This window comes from Olea europaea, chromosome 12 (assembly GCF_002742605.1).
Source record: "Olea europaea var. sylvestris chromosome 12, O_europaea_v1, whole genome shotgun sequence".
In the NCBI taxonomy this organism is placed as follows: Eukaryota; Viridiplantae; Streptophyta; class Magnoliopsida; order Lamiales; family Oleaceae; genus Olea; species Olea europaea.
Genome location: NC_036248.1, coordinates 18,551,744 through 18,566,068, shown reverse-complemented (window position 1 = coordinate 18,566,068; position 14,325 = coordinate 18,551,744). Strand labels below are relative to the sequence as shown.

General features: G+C 34.2%; 1 protein-coding gene across 8 annotated transcripts; it reads right to left on the bottom strand.

Moving 5' to 3' along the window:
* Nucleotides 1-1,243: 1,243 nt before the first annotated feature.
* LOC111405969 (DNA repair helicase XPB1) lies at nt 1,244-13,291 on the bottom strand. Of its 8 annotated transcripts, XR_002704910.1 has the most exons (22): nt 13,013-13,167; nt 12,834-12,906; nt 12,550-12,712; nt 12,032-12,254; nt 11,883-11,939; nt 11,589-11,732; nt 9,776-9,856; nt 9,566-9,653; nt 8,379-8,716; nt 8,197-8,272; nt 7,898-8,091; nt 7,094-7,257; nt 6,936-7,008; nt 6,185-6,298; nt 4,585-4,665; nt 4,436-4,495; nt 4,154-4,237; nt 3,811-3,953; nt 3,444-3,560; nt 3,016-3,076; nt 1,848-1,945; nt 1,244-1,725 (listed from the first exon to the last, which is right to left on the bottom strand). XR_002704910.1 is itself a non-coding variant. In XM_023035118.1 (21 exons), the coding sequence occupies exons 1-20, from the start codon at nt 13,205-13,207 to the stop codon at nt 3,467-3,469; spliced, it is 2,301 nt and encodes a 766-aa protein (XP_022890886.1). In that variant the 5' UTR covers nt 13,208-13,291; the 3' UTR covers nt 2,719-3,076; nt 3,444-3,466. The 8 variants fall into 8 exon arrangements, 5 of the variants coding, with proteins under 5 accessions (XP_022890885.1, XP_022890887.1, XP_022890886.1 ...); XR_002704909.1 differs by lacking the exon at nt 1,848-1,945; XR_002704911.1 differs by lacking the exon at nt 3,016-3,076.
* Nucleotides 13,292-14,325: the final 1,034 nt, after the last annotated feature.

The following is a 14,325-nucleotide window of genomic DNA, read 5'->3' as shown; positions in this document are numbered from 1 at the left end:
AAAATACTTGAATTCATCGCTCAACCAAGAAATCTTTCACTTTGATCTTGATTCTTGTTTTCATGCCCGTTCGGCATGACTTTTATTTTTGCTCTCAATTCTTATATAAGTTATATAAGAGCTTTCAAAAGAAGCAACTTTAATTTTATTTTTATTTAAAATTAATTTATAAAAGAACTTCATATTCTAAAAAGTGTTTTTAAAAGAAATTACGATAAACTAATTTTATCTAAAATCTCTTTTAACTAGAAAATCACTTTCACAAGATTAGCCAAACGAATTCAAAATGAACTCTTGAATCCAAAGCAACTTTTGGATTTCACAAGTTTCTTTTGACGTTTCAAAACTCATGCCAAATGAACTTTTCATCTTAATTTAAGACCTCCATGTTGCTTTTACTTCTACGTCCCTCAACTTACCAATATCTTTAATGAGACTCTCCATCCTTATTTAAATAGTAATTTAGTCCCTATCTCTCATATCATTATTATAGTCCTTGATCTTACTAATAGCTTCAGTGAGGTCTATCATCTTATCGACATCATCAATTCAGTACCTAAACTCCATATCATAGGTATAGAGTCCCTAATTTTATTTTATTTTTGAAGCACCAGCTTATGCAAAACGTTAATTGCATCCCCCTATGTCATTAACATCTTATGTATTTCTTCAATTTATTCCGTCATCTTACTAATAGGCCAATCACGTCAATTTACAACTTCCCAACATTTTCAGTTAAATCCTCCATCTAATTAACATCTTCAATCACGTCCCTTCTTAATGGAAAATACATGTACGAAAGTGAAGAACATACTATTTACCAAATAATTGTCCAGACAATTTAAGTTACTTCCCATCCCAAAAAAATATCACATGAACAAAGCATTATTTTGTGGAATTTAATCTTTCTTTAGTCCATAATACACGAGACTCAGGAAATGGTAGTTGACTACTATTGTACACTAATAGTCAATTCTTGGATTCATTTCCAAAAAATAGGAAATAAATTTTATGATGAAAAGTATTTTCGTGGGACATAACCTGTAAAGAATACATAACCATCGATTCAATTGGGCTCAATCGGCATGTGCATTGATTGTTTGTGTGTATACTTTGAACCGTGAGTAAAACATTTAGAAGTTTTAAAATACGTATTTTTCATATTCTTTCACTTCTTGGATCCTTCGAGAATCTCTCTGTCTCTGAATGTTAAACGATAACTTTCCACACATCACATACAAAATATCTCAAGTTTTTAGTCCATGTTTTCATAACTATTAAGGCTTAATCTTCGATTAGCCTCCAAGAAATTTCTCTTAAGGATGTCAAAAGTGAAAAAGAACTAAGAAATTGCAAGTTCAAGTGGAGAATCCACAATAAACGCAACAATATTTCACTCTCTCCGGAAAACTTTTCTTAAGAGCCCACTCTTATGCTTCGTTTTGTTGGTGTGGTATTTTCCACCACCACAAAAAATGACAAAATTTAGTTCATTTTGATTAGTATGCCACCACCGCTAAATTCTCGTCCCATTGCGCCAACAAAGCAAGTAGCAATTCCATATTGGTACACTGCCTTGACAAGGCTCTTGTCACGATAAATGGCCGAGCTCATGACAAACGTGTCATATAAAAAAAGAAAAAAGAAAAAAAAAAAGAGTTCTTGAACGACAGTCCTGAGAATCTGAGATGCTCAGCTTTATATTCGTATCTTTCCTCCAAAAACCTGAAGTGGCACCAATCATAAAGAATGTCAACTTAGAGATATATCATAGACGTTTACTATTGACTTATTGATCAATCACAATTTATGAGAGGATCTTGTTAGTATTGTTCTCACACATTTACCTAGAGATTCGCCATCCCTCCACCAAAGAGCCGAACAAAGAGACACGGTCCTAGACTATTACACCACTAGTCTGTATCAATCTGAGCCAATGACCAATCTAATAATTTACAACAAACACAAGTCAGCTAGGGAGCATTTTGTTTACCATTTACCCAAGATTCTAAAACTCTAAACTTATGCATAAGAGTATATTCCACTAAATTGGACAGGCGTAAGTACAACTCAAGGGGACTGGATATTCTCCGAGCGCATACCAAAAAACTATAGCTTGGAAACTTAGACCATCTCAAAGAAACTCTTTAAACAAGAGATGCTCTCTATTTTAGAGAGTCAAACCTTAAAATCATGTTTCAAGAGATTCTTTAAATTAACATTTTAATTTAGAGAAAAGATAATTAAAATAAAAGATAAAGAAAAATAACAAATATTTTTTAGAATGGTAAAATTAAGCATTAAATATAAAGAACTTTTTGAAGTATTTTAAAATTTTAATTCTCAAAATTTATAAATACTCTTCAAAAATAGAAAGTTTCTTGAGAATGCTTTCATACTATAAAATAACCAAGCGGATTGATCATGTTTAGCCCCTGTTTGTCTACCATTCTCCAAAAATTCCCTTTTTTAAACCATATATTCTCACAATAAAATATTTTACACGTAAACTCAAAACTTTTCCCTATTTTTTTATCACAATTTTCCAAAAAATTCATTACTCCAAATTCCACCCCACCCCACCCCCCCAAAAAAAAAAAATTCTCTTTTTAATGGGTCTCAATGTTTTGCATTCATATTGCTACTCACACGAACTTGATCAGGAGACTTCCATACATGATTAAAATAAAAATTACATTTTTATTCAAAGTGTCTCCATAGCAAGCAAAATTTTCGTAATCATATTGCAAGTTGTAACATAAATATATATGCACATGCATCATACGATGCTAAGACTCTTGTCATCAAATCCAATTTGAATGTTCATTGTGCAAATTTATCAGAGAAAAAATAACAAACTGATAAAAAAAAACAACCATTTTGGCTCCACCACCAACCACTTCGATCCAAAATGGGTGGGGATGGGGGATACTCAGAAATCAAGCAAGAATTCTTAGCATATTATGTGAAGAGCAAAGCAATCCTTATGGCAGAAGTGATGTTATATGACGATACCCTTTTTGTCCCGAAAGTGGAAAATATTGGGAATTAGATGACAACGGCTAGCCTTCCTCAACTTTGATGCCCACAAAAAAGAAGGAAAGAAAAGTGCGTTAATGATTTGTCATTCATGTTTGACTATGTGTAATGATAAAATACACTGCGAGTGCCCCGTAGAGGAAATTGAACATGAAAAGGAAGAATGTTGAAGAAATTGCTAAACATATTTGTGTAAAAAAGACGGTGCAAAAGTTTCCAAGTCAAGAGTATAAGTCATATAATCGGTCTCAAGATGGGTGGCTCCAAGATTTTTCAACTGCTCATAGTTTTATGTAGGAGATGTAACAGTGGCGGACGTTGGGTTAAACAGTAATATGTATAACAAAAAACAAAGCAGAAGTAGTTTGTACTGCAATCTTTATAAACTAGTTAGACTCGTGCACCTGATAAAAGAATATGCAAGGCTTCATGAAACGAAACGTTTCTTGAACAGTTGGTGTCTCTTAGCCGGGTCCTTGGGCTTGCTTTTTGTCTGCCCATGCACATTTTTCTGCCCAGTACTGCAGCAAAAACACAAATTTTCAGCTCTAATAATCTTTTAGCATTACTATACAAACTACATATTCAATCGGACAAGGAAGAATTTAAAATTTCAGCCTCGTAAACTTAAAAAATATTTGCTTGGGTTAATGTTACTCTCATGAACCAGTATCGTGTAAATGGATAATAGTACATATCTAATGAATGCCTGTCTGTAAATCTAGAAAGGAAGAAAAATTATTTGAAGTGAAGATTACATAGAACCCATACTTGTATTCCATGTATACCATTCCACTGGCTCCTGACATTGCACTCATGGATCCCCCAGAACGACGGGCTTTCTGAAGGGCAATGTCATCTGCATCTTCTTCTAGTCGCTCCAAACCAACTGCATCATCACCCTGACTTAGCACCTGTCACGAAAAAAAAAAAAAGAAAGAAAGAAAAGACTATCAGCATTATATGCTAGACCTTCTCATTGATTCTATAGGTAACACTTTCGTGTAAAACTAGAAAATTAGAAAACACGCATACAAACATTCTTTCTTTCTCCTCATTTTTTTTTTCCTTTTTTTTTTTTTTTTAATGACCGTGGTGTCCGAAGCATACGAACATTCTTAAGAAGTGCATGCTGCTCCTCAGGATGAGAATAACTCAACGAAGATTCTGCATCTGGAGGGGGCAAGCCTGTGATGACCTGAAAACAAGTTGAAGAGTCAAAAGTAAGCAGAATATGCAACAAAAACATTAATCATATCTAAGACGTCATTAATGGAAATTTTGAAGAGGAATATGATACCATCAAGAGAAGATAGACGATCAACATGACTGTAAGATGAAGAAAACTGTAAAGGAATAGAACATTAAATCTTGGGATGTGAGAGAGGCTCTGTACCTTAAAGCTATAACCTTGATCAACCAAAAACTGCTGCCTTTTTGTAGAGTAATACATTTCCTGCAGTTAGACAATGTCGTTAAGCAAAACAGACCCCAGCAAACATAGCTGATTTAAAAACAGAACCTGGAAAGCAAAGACTTGCACACCTGGGTATCCGTAGATACAAGGGAGTAGAAAAATGCATTGTACTCCTCCTTGCCACCTGCAATCCTGTCCTGAGGCTTCCCCTGTCAATCCAAAAAAAGACTTGACAATGAGCCATGATGGGTGCATTTCATAAGATAAACTACATCATAAATCGCATTATAATACTGAATACACACACATGTATGACTGTAGATGTGGACAGACATATCTAAATCTAAAATACAACATGACTAAATGTAACCACTGAATCCTTTGCTCTACTGGAATGTCCAAATACAAACAGTATCTACAAACTAAAAGAATGTGGGGGCAGAGAGACCTGTCAAAAGCACATATCTTCTACAGTGAGACGTTTTGATAATATACTACAGATACTCCCCATCTCAAGTTGAACATCCTCGCCATTTCTTAAAATAAGCCACTTCCCAAATCTACTTCTTTTCAAAACTGCCCCCATTACAATGAATGTTGTCTGACAAAATCAGCTCATGGGACCTCATATCTCATATCTTAGTCTGCAGTTGTGTGGTGGTTGTGCATGAGTTATCCAGACCCTTTATGTTCGCTATCAATTATGTACAATTGATTGATGTTTTATGATGGGGACAGGAGATGACAGCAGTATATCTTTTCCAGATTTTCATTTATGATTTCTCATCTAAACTTACATATAAATACTTGCAATGGTAGTCTGAGTGGGCGTTTGACTTTTTGGGTGATTGCGGTGATAAGGGATTATATTATTGCAAGTGCATTTTAGTTCTGTGGAGCGGAATTTGTTGGTGTCTTGGTGATGGTGGTGAAGCGCTTAGTGGCAATACCTCAACTATGGTGATGTGTGGGCATGAACGCCTGAGAGTGGGGAAGAAGACAGTAAATTCAGTTTAAAGAATAGCAAATTACTGTAGCTAAAACCCCTGTGAGAACTTGTAGCATTGCCAACTGAAGACAGAGAATTTAATGACATGATATATCCGTAATACAGAAAAGCATTAGAAACTGTTAAACAACATCCCCATGCTAAAATCTGTCGGAACACATAGGAGAACTTAAAAAGGATTAAGTATATCCTTGGTGTTCCTACCACTCATTTGACGTGAGATCCAGAACCATGGATAGTAAGAACATTCTAGATACTTTTCTACCCATTCTAGTCTCTATAAACTTGGGGTCAGCTACATAAGCCCTTTATTTCCATTTGGGTCGATCCAGAACTAGCATTTCTTACTGATAGTATCACACATTCAGAAACTAAAGGAACATCCAGAACTGGATAAGCCTCAACACTTCCTGATTGCAATCCGGCAACCCTAACACTGTAGAGGGTAACTTCAACAGATCTGCATTAAATGGTCCATGTAATGCTTCATCCAACATCAACATAAGATTTGGTTCAAGCAGAAATATGCAGATGACATGTAACTGGAAATATAAAAATATCTACCCTCCTTGATATTTGCAAACAGGTGACAAATTTAATATTGAAAGAAAAAACATTGGAACACAATTATTCATACATTTATAAATTCATATCAGTCATCTCATTAACAAACAAAATGATGAAATTCATAGAGACATATATACAGCTAAGGAACATGCCTTGGCCCTAAGAATACGCCCCAGTCGTTGGGCTTCTTGACGCCTTGAACCAGCATGTGATGAAATCTGAATTATAACATTTGCCTCAGGAATATCTATAGAATTATCTCCTACCTGTAAATACCGAAGTAACAATTACTTTCTAATTGATAAATTGGATTTATTACTGTTAAGGATTTTTAAAGGGAAACATAGTTGGATCATAATGATAGCAACAACTTTTAAGATATAGTTCCTTGTGTCCCTTGTTTACACTGATTGCCACAAAGCATATCATTAACATTTATGCATACGTCATGATTGTGACGCCATGTTCAACCCAAACAGGTACTCCTTGTAGCAGTAGAATAAGGCTATATAGCCTTGTTTGGTAGGGATTAAAATTTAGATTTTAGTCTAAGTCAAAGTCATCAATTAATTTCAACCACATATTTCATGGGACCAGCCACTTTTCAACCACTCATTTCATCAACTTTTCTCAAAATCTACTAAAACTCGGATTTTAACCCTCACCAAATGCATAGTCATTGTTGCATTTACCCGTCAACAGGTTTAGGTCATGGTGCATGCACAAGCATATGTACAAAACCCCTAGCACTTGCATCGTCAAGCCCATCAAAATGTAAAGAAAGTTTAGACGACATCTAACCAAAATTTATCATGTCAGCCAGGATGAACAAAGTTTGCAGTGGAATTAAGCACAGATACAAGAACAATAAACCTGAGTTAAAAATTAAATTCAACACTATACCTTTGAGAGGAATACAGTGTTAAGATCTCGACTAGTTTTGAATGCTTCAAGGATTTTGGTTCTCTCAGGATGGCTGAAAATGATCCCAACGACCATTATAACAAAGTGAAAATAGTAAAAGTATATCAAATCCCTTACAAAAGTATATATACACAAACCTAGTAGCACCATAGATCATAGGTTTTCCAAGCTTCAATGCGTACTCTCTGATTGCAAAAAGATTGTCAGCAAAAACAATTATCTTATCCCCCCGCTGCTGTTCATGAAACCGGATAAGAAACTCACAAGCCCTAAATTTATTAGGGTTCATCACATAAAGTGCCTGAAAAGTGATAAGAAAAAAAAAGTCATCAGAAGAAGCAGATCGACTAGATTAAAAAAAAAAACAAAAAAAAAAAAAAGGGTCAAAAAAATTATTTTAATCCTACTACCAAGTAGTATTCCTCTATTCTAGGTAAAACATTATTGAGTTTTAAAGTAAAGATTCCACAACTGAATAAAATAAAATCTTCTCCTCCCTTCAGTCAGGTAGAGAAGTATCATTAATGAATAAAGATGCAAAACAAAATTCCTGGAGATGCAAGATGACAACTGACGAACTTTATACTGAAACATTTGCTAGAAACAGTTGGTTAAATTGCTTAAATAAAAGCCTTTAAATATTGTATCAATGGAGCTGAAAATCAACTATCAGTTATAGAGTCCAATTTACATTCAAAAGAAAGAATGGGTCGTGTTCAAAGGAATATTTAAGACAGTTTGGGCAGGTGTTGTTTCAGATTTTTCTGCCATGCCAAGGATGGATTTTTAAGTTGACAGTTTTAATTGACCACTGTTGACAGTTCAAGAAGCCATGCAGCTAGGCAAGGGAGCAAAACAACAGTACACGCCTTGTCGAAACAACTCATCTGAATTTATAAAATTTTAGACGGCGAAATAAATATTTCCTCAACCCAACAGACCTGCTTCTTCTTTGAATTTTCTTTCTTAAGATATTCAGCAAAGAACTCCTTCGTCATTGGACACCAGACTTCTGCACACTGGACATTTGCAATGAACCCTCCTTTCACTAAATCCAACCAATTCGCCTCATACAACTTTGGACCAATAAGGAAGTTCAAATCTGTGATCCTCTCGTCCTCTCTTACAAGCGTTGCTGCAATTTAGCCAGTCAATAAATTCTCCTTTTTTCACCAAATATACTTGAATGTCGAATGGTAAATATCAATTGTGTTCACAGCGATTTTTGTTGAACACATACCAGTAAGCCCAAGTTTGCAGTGAGATTTTGTTAGGCTGATGACCTTCCGAAACATGTGAGCAGGGACAACATGCACCTAAAATGTCAAAAGGACAAGCACCCCATAGATCACCACAGAACATAGTGAACTTCACATTTATCCCAAATAGATAAAAACATCCCTTCCACAAATACGAATTTACCTCATCCATGAGAAGCAATCCCCACTCCCTGTTTCTTATTTCTTCAATGATCTTTTCAGCTTCTTCGGAACGTTTGCCACCAAAAGCAATCATATTATATGTCGCCACCACCACCCCAGCATTGCCACGGAATCTTTCTTTGCTATCAGATGTGAAACGACAAATTTGCTCTTCTTTAATGTTTGACCATAGCCTAAACTGGAAAGCCCACTGATCCACAGACACAGCATTTGTTGCTAAACAAAGACAACTTTTTCTTATTCTGCATGCTGCAGAAACACCAACCAAAGACTTCCCAGCACCACATGGCAGCACAATGATACCAGAACGTGCTCTACCTGAAATTACAAGATAAATATTCAATGGATGACATGGTATACAGTTCTAGAAGTGTTTTATCTTCCATTAAAATGAGAAATGGGAAAAAGAAGACATTAGAAATGGCAAATAGAAGCATTGGAAGTCTGTTGTCATGGAATGTTCACAATCTCAAACGCATAAACGGCAAAAGATAAATGTATTCCCTACCTTCCAAATACTAAGAAACATTGAAATGAGAGTGTAACACCCCCAACAACCCACAGACAAAAAAAAAAAAAAGAAAGAGAGAGAGAGAGAGAGAACAAGGAGGCCAAACCTAGATGCCAAACATGGCCAGAGAAACCAAGGCCATTCCTATGAATTTCAGACTGCATGCAATATGTTCAAAATATTATTCCTATGTTTGGCCCCATTTTTTCAAAACTTATTTTCAACCACACATTCTCTCATAAAATAATTTTACACGTAAGCCCAAATCTTCTCCTTATTTTTTAACTACGCATTTTCCAACAAAACACTACTCCAAATATATTTTGGCCTAAAACTAGAGCTCAAACAGGGGTTATAAATGCAAATAGAATATATACAGTACGTTCAAAGACTTAAGATATTGCATCTGTTAAAAATTGCTCAACAAAATCAATATCCACTTAAATCTAATGGTAGGTTGTTGCATTACCATTCTTCAATACTCCTGGAGAATTTTATAATCCTCCTACAGTCACTGAACATTAAATTTCTTAAATTCCATAGTTGAAATAAAACAAATTGAGCAACCATGGAAAGCATCAAGTGATAGCATACATAAAAGTAAGCATGTTTATGCAGACAGGAAAGAAGTGAATAGGCACAGGCAAGACCCTTACCGTTTCCAAACATCTTGCTAAGACTCTTTTCTTGATAAGGACGTGGTTGTGCATGAGGCTTCAATTCCACCTCAAGATCAGGATTAACCTGTAGTATCCAATGAGAATCAATGGTCCTCACAGAACTATAAACATTACTTATTACAAAAAAACAACAGGTAGACTTGGTCTAAGTGCAATGATGCTAAGAAGAAATAATAAGCAACTCACAGTGTCATTTCTGAAGTCATACTCCTCCAACATGGGATAATTCAGAGCGTTAGGCAAACAACGTTGCTTCACATTCTCAACCTGTCAACAAATAAAAAGTTAAATGGAATATGATCAGTAAACCAGTTAGACAACATTGTGAAAGTTGAATAGAATTTTGGCAAGCAATCTTTCTCAATTTTGGCCTGCTCTAAAAAAACCATTAAGAGGGGTGTATTCAATTCGGATTTTTTACGACTTTTAAGACTTTCGACAGTATCAATGAAAGTCTTCAAAGACTTTTATAGACTACTGTAGAATTTATTTGAATTTCACAAACTTCTATTTAGGCACCCCTAGTGAACAAATATTTTCCAACACGTAGTAACAAAATTATATTTCTCATGTCAACAAAAATATATTCTATACAAATATAAGTCACCTACGTTAGAAATCAACATATTCAATCATGAATAAAGTTATTAAATTAAACAAGCAACCAGTCTATAAAAAATTAATTTATTCTTTTATAAAATTTTACTTGAAGGTTGATCTTTCTCTATAGAAAAATTGGAGAGAACCATGAAAAAGAAGAGTGAAAAATCTTGTAAGAATTTTTATTTACAAATTGATCATTATTCATGGAAAAGAGGAGAAAATGATGAAAAAGAAGAGCGAGCGAGCAAGAGAGAGAGAGAGAAGAATTGATGATATTAAAAAGAGAATGATAATAATAACAAGTTGAAAAGAGAGAAAAATATTGATTTTTGGTGTTATGACATTAGGGTTCATAGAATAAAAGAGGAAAGAAAGATACTGATGGAGGGATATTCTTTTTTTCAAGTCTTTCAAAATCCTGGGGCTGAATGATAAACTACTTATGAAATTCTGTTTTTATATTTTCAGATTAAAAGTTACTATGTGCAGGATTTTATAAAACTAATTGACATTTTGAATGTCCATGACTTCTTAAGACTTTTAAAAAGTCTACATTTAATACCCTATGACATTTAGGGGGATGTGTTCAATTGAGGCTTTCAATGATTTCAAAAGTTCAGGGATATTCAATTTACACTTTTGAAGACTCTGCAAAAATATTGGAAAAAAAGTCTCTATTGAATATCCAAGACCTTTATGAAGTCTTAAAAAAGTCTTGATTGAATACACAGACTTTTAAGATCTCCATAAGTCACTAGAGATTTAGGTGAATACAAACCCACCCCCCAACACCCCCACCCCAAGAGAACGTGGTTTCTGAAATTATAAAAACAGCAGACACCACAAGAATTGAGAAGAAACTTAGAAAATTTACCAAGAAACAAGAGGAAGGAATTTTATCAGAATTCTGACAGAAATCCCTAATCTTGCATGTTAAAAGATCAGTTAAGCCATTTTCATTTATATTAATATAAAAAAGCAAGTGCATGCACTATGCACGTTCATGACAGGAATGAGAATAGCTGGTCAGACAGACTAGTAAAGTAATGGGGTGTGGAAATTATCATTTCTTCCTGATCTTAAGTGGTGCAAATGGGTTGATTCAATAAGTTTCAAATCCAAATAAGATCAAGTCTACTATTTTTTGAAAACTACAACCAATAAATATCATCAAGTAAAGTAATATATTCAAACAAACCAAAGCAAATGGATAAACAAATCTCATCCCAAGCTTCATGACAATGCAGAAAAAAGATATATTATCGGAATAAGTATTACACCAACGGGCTCAGCCTGCCAGATTGATGCCCACAGAAAATATGTCTATATTAGAAAATGACGAAAATACATCACAAGTCCCAATAGCAGATGATTCTATTGGAACTTATTAACCTACCTGTGCAGGGTCAATTTCAAATGAATGGGTTTCTTTCTCTTCAGCTGCAGCAGCCAATTGTGCTTCATTTAGCAATTCATCATGTCCACCTACTATTTCACCTGCAGATTTGCCAACCGTAAAACCATCGCTTCCATGGACCCCCTGAACCAACAGAATTCAACATATTTAGCCACAAGCCAAATAAGACGAGAAAGCTCCACTATTTGAATTTTCAAAGTTTTGATTAGACTTGAAGATGTATATTGGATGACCAGACAACTACTCAGAGAACCAACTGCGATATGCACGTACCTCAAAGGATATTCTTGCCCGTGAGATGACTTCGTCCTGGAGCAACCTTTTTAACACCTGCAAACAGCCATCGTATTGTACAAAACTTAGATCCTGATTTGCCCCCTAACATATCAATCCAAATTATGAACAAGGTTAGACTATTTTGCCTCAGGAAATGGGGATTCTATTAAGTATCGGTTTTTCTTCAGCACAAGCTTCACTTTGCCATAATTAGCAGTAGAGCTATGTATGAAATCAATCATATCTTTCGGAAGCTTCGTCTTTGACAATTTATTCAAAACAGATATGATTGTCTCTGTTTCAAGTCCCACAGACACAGCAGCATATAGAGAGTGTGGTGTCAAGTTGTACTCATGCATTGATTCGGGCCTGTAAAACAGAAAGTCCATAAATCAAAATCCTAATCCAATTATGCTCAAATTTCATGAACCAGCTAGAGCACACACGTGCAACTGTAGTAACTCAATACATATACATTCAGCAAGGTATTAAATCTATCATGGATTTCTCTATATCAGTTGTAATTACTTACAATTATTAATTCATTATATCCTTTTTTTTCCTTTCGCAGTAGATTACTAATGCTATCAACACGAGATTTGCACCGTAGTATGTATACAACATTACAACGCATGTAATTAGAATAAATTGGGCAAAATTGTACCTGCAAACGGGTTCAGCAATGGCAATGAGAAAATCATAGGCTTGCTTGTATAGCGGGGAGAAAGTCTCGAGAAAGATTCGACCATCCGCACAAGCCCACAGGGGGCGATTGGCATGATCAGGTTTCAATTCAAGTTTCGTAAAATCCCTCTTTTTCCCTTCACCTTAAAAATCAAATCAAACCATCCAATTCACCAATTCATCAAAATTAAACCAAACCAAGAAAGAAAGAAATAAAGAAACGGTAGATTCCAGTGTGCAATACAAATAATTTATTGTAAATACCATCGCGAATATCATGGTCATCGCCAGGGAAATAGGAAGCCTCATCCCCAGCAGTTGAAGCTCTATAATCCTCCTTCAGTATTAGAGAATAAAATATGAGATCATTTCTAATATAAGATTTGTTTCCGGGAAATACAAACTCGGTAGCAAAGATATATGAAAAGAAAATCGAAGAGAACCTTGGAAAATTTGATCTTCTTACCGGGTCGACCTTTATCACCTGACATTCGAAGCATTTTCAGTTCAGATAAAATATGAATCAATACTGTCAATTTTCCAAGAAATCTTGTGTTTCTTTATTATTTAATTTATTAATTTTTTGTAATTGATTTTCTATATTGATTTGATTCTTATGAGTATATACCGTTTCCCATATTTGTAAATCTTCAAGGATTTCAGATTTAACAGGTAGGCCGGACGTTATACGAATAGTGTGATGTGCAGGATTTGTTTTAGCGGGGAAGTAGAGGCTCACATAAAGAAACGAACGCGCCGCCTCTTCAATTAGCAACCACATATTTGCACAGATACCCCCAACAAATCCTCATTTGCAAAGAGGTCGATAGTGATTATGATAATTTATTTTTTGATCATTGGAAATAAAAATAGATTACATCTGTAAGTGAAGAAATCAAAAATAACATATGGAATAGTTAAATAATTATCAAAAAATTAATTTTTTTGAGGGAAAATTTGCTACCAAGCGGGAGATAACACTATTTGTCCCCCATTTTTTCAATAATTCATTTGTATTAACTTAATTAAATAAAAATAGTTTATTAATTAAATATATTAATGTCATAATTATACAATTAATATTAATGGTCACATGTGATACTTATAGGTCACAATATCACATATTATTAAATTAATTGATCACGAATTATTTCATGATCACAATAAAAAATTACGCCTCCTAAGTGAAGAAATCAAAAATGATATCTGGTAAGTGAAGAAATAAAAAATGATGGTAAATGAATAAGTCAAAAATGACGTCTCGAATAGTTAAATAACGATCAAAAAATTAATTTTTATGAGGAAAAATTGCTACCAAGTAGGAGTTAACACTGTTTGGCCCCCATTTTTTCAATAATTCATTTGTATTAACTTAATTAAATAAAAATATTTTATTAATTAAATATATGGAGTTCATAATTATGCAATTAATGATCACAAGTGATACTTATAGGCCACAATATCACATATTATTATATTAATTGGTCACGAATTATTTCATGGTCACAATCAAAAAATTTGATAGATCATGATTTATATAATTGGTCATAAATCAAAAAATTTATAAATTACAACTTATTTGTCGATCACAAATTTTTAAATTAGTTAGCCCCAAATTATTTTCTAGTCACTAATTATCGAATTTTTAGGTCACAATTATATAATTGGTCACACATTCTCCCATAAAATAATTTTACACTAAAATTCAAATTTTTTCCAATATTTTGGTCCAAAAATGTGGCTCAAACAAGTGCTA

Coding starts and splice junctions, on each gene's coding strand:
- LOC111405969 (XM_023035117.1), bottom strand. CDS start 13,069: ATGCTTCGAATGTCAGGTGATAAAGGTCGACCCGGTAAGAAGATCAAA. Junction 9,857..11,588: donor TTGAAATTGACCCTGCACAG/GTAGGTTAATAA, acceptor ATTTGTTGACAG/GTTGAGAATGTGAAGCAACG. Junction 8,273..8,378: donor GATTGCTTCTCATGGATGAG/GTAAATTCGTAT, acceptor TTGACATTTTAG/GTGCATGTTGTCCCTGCTCA.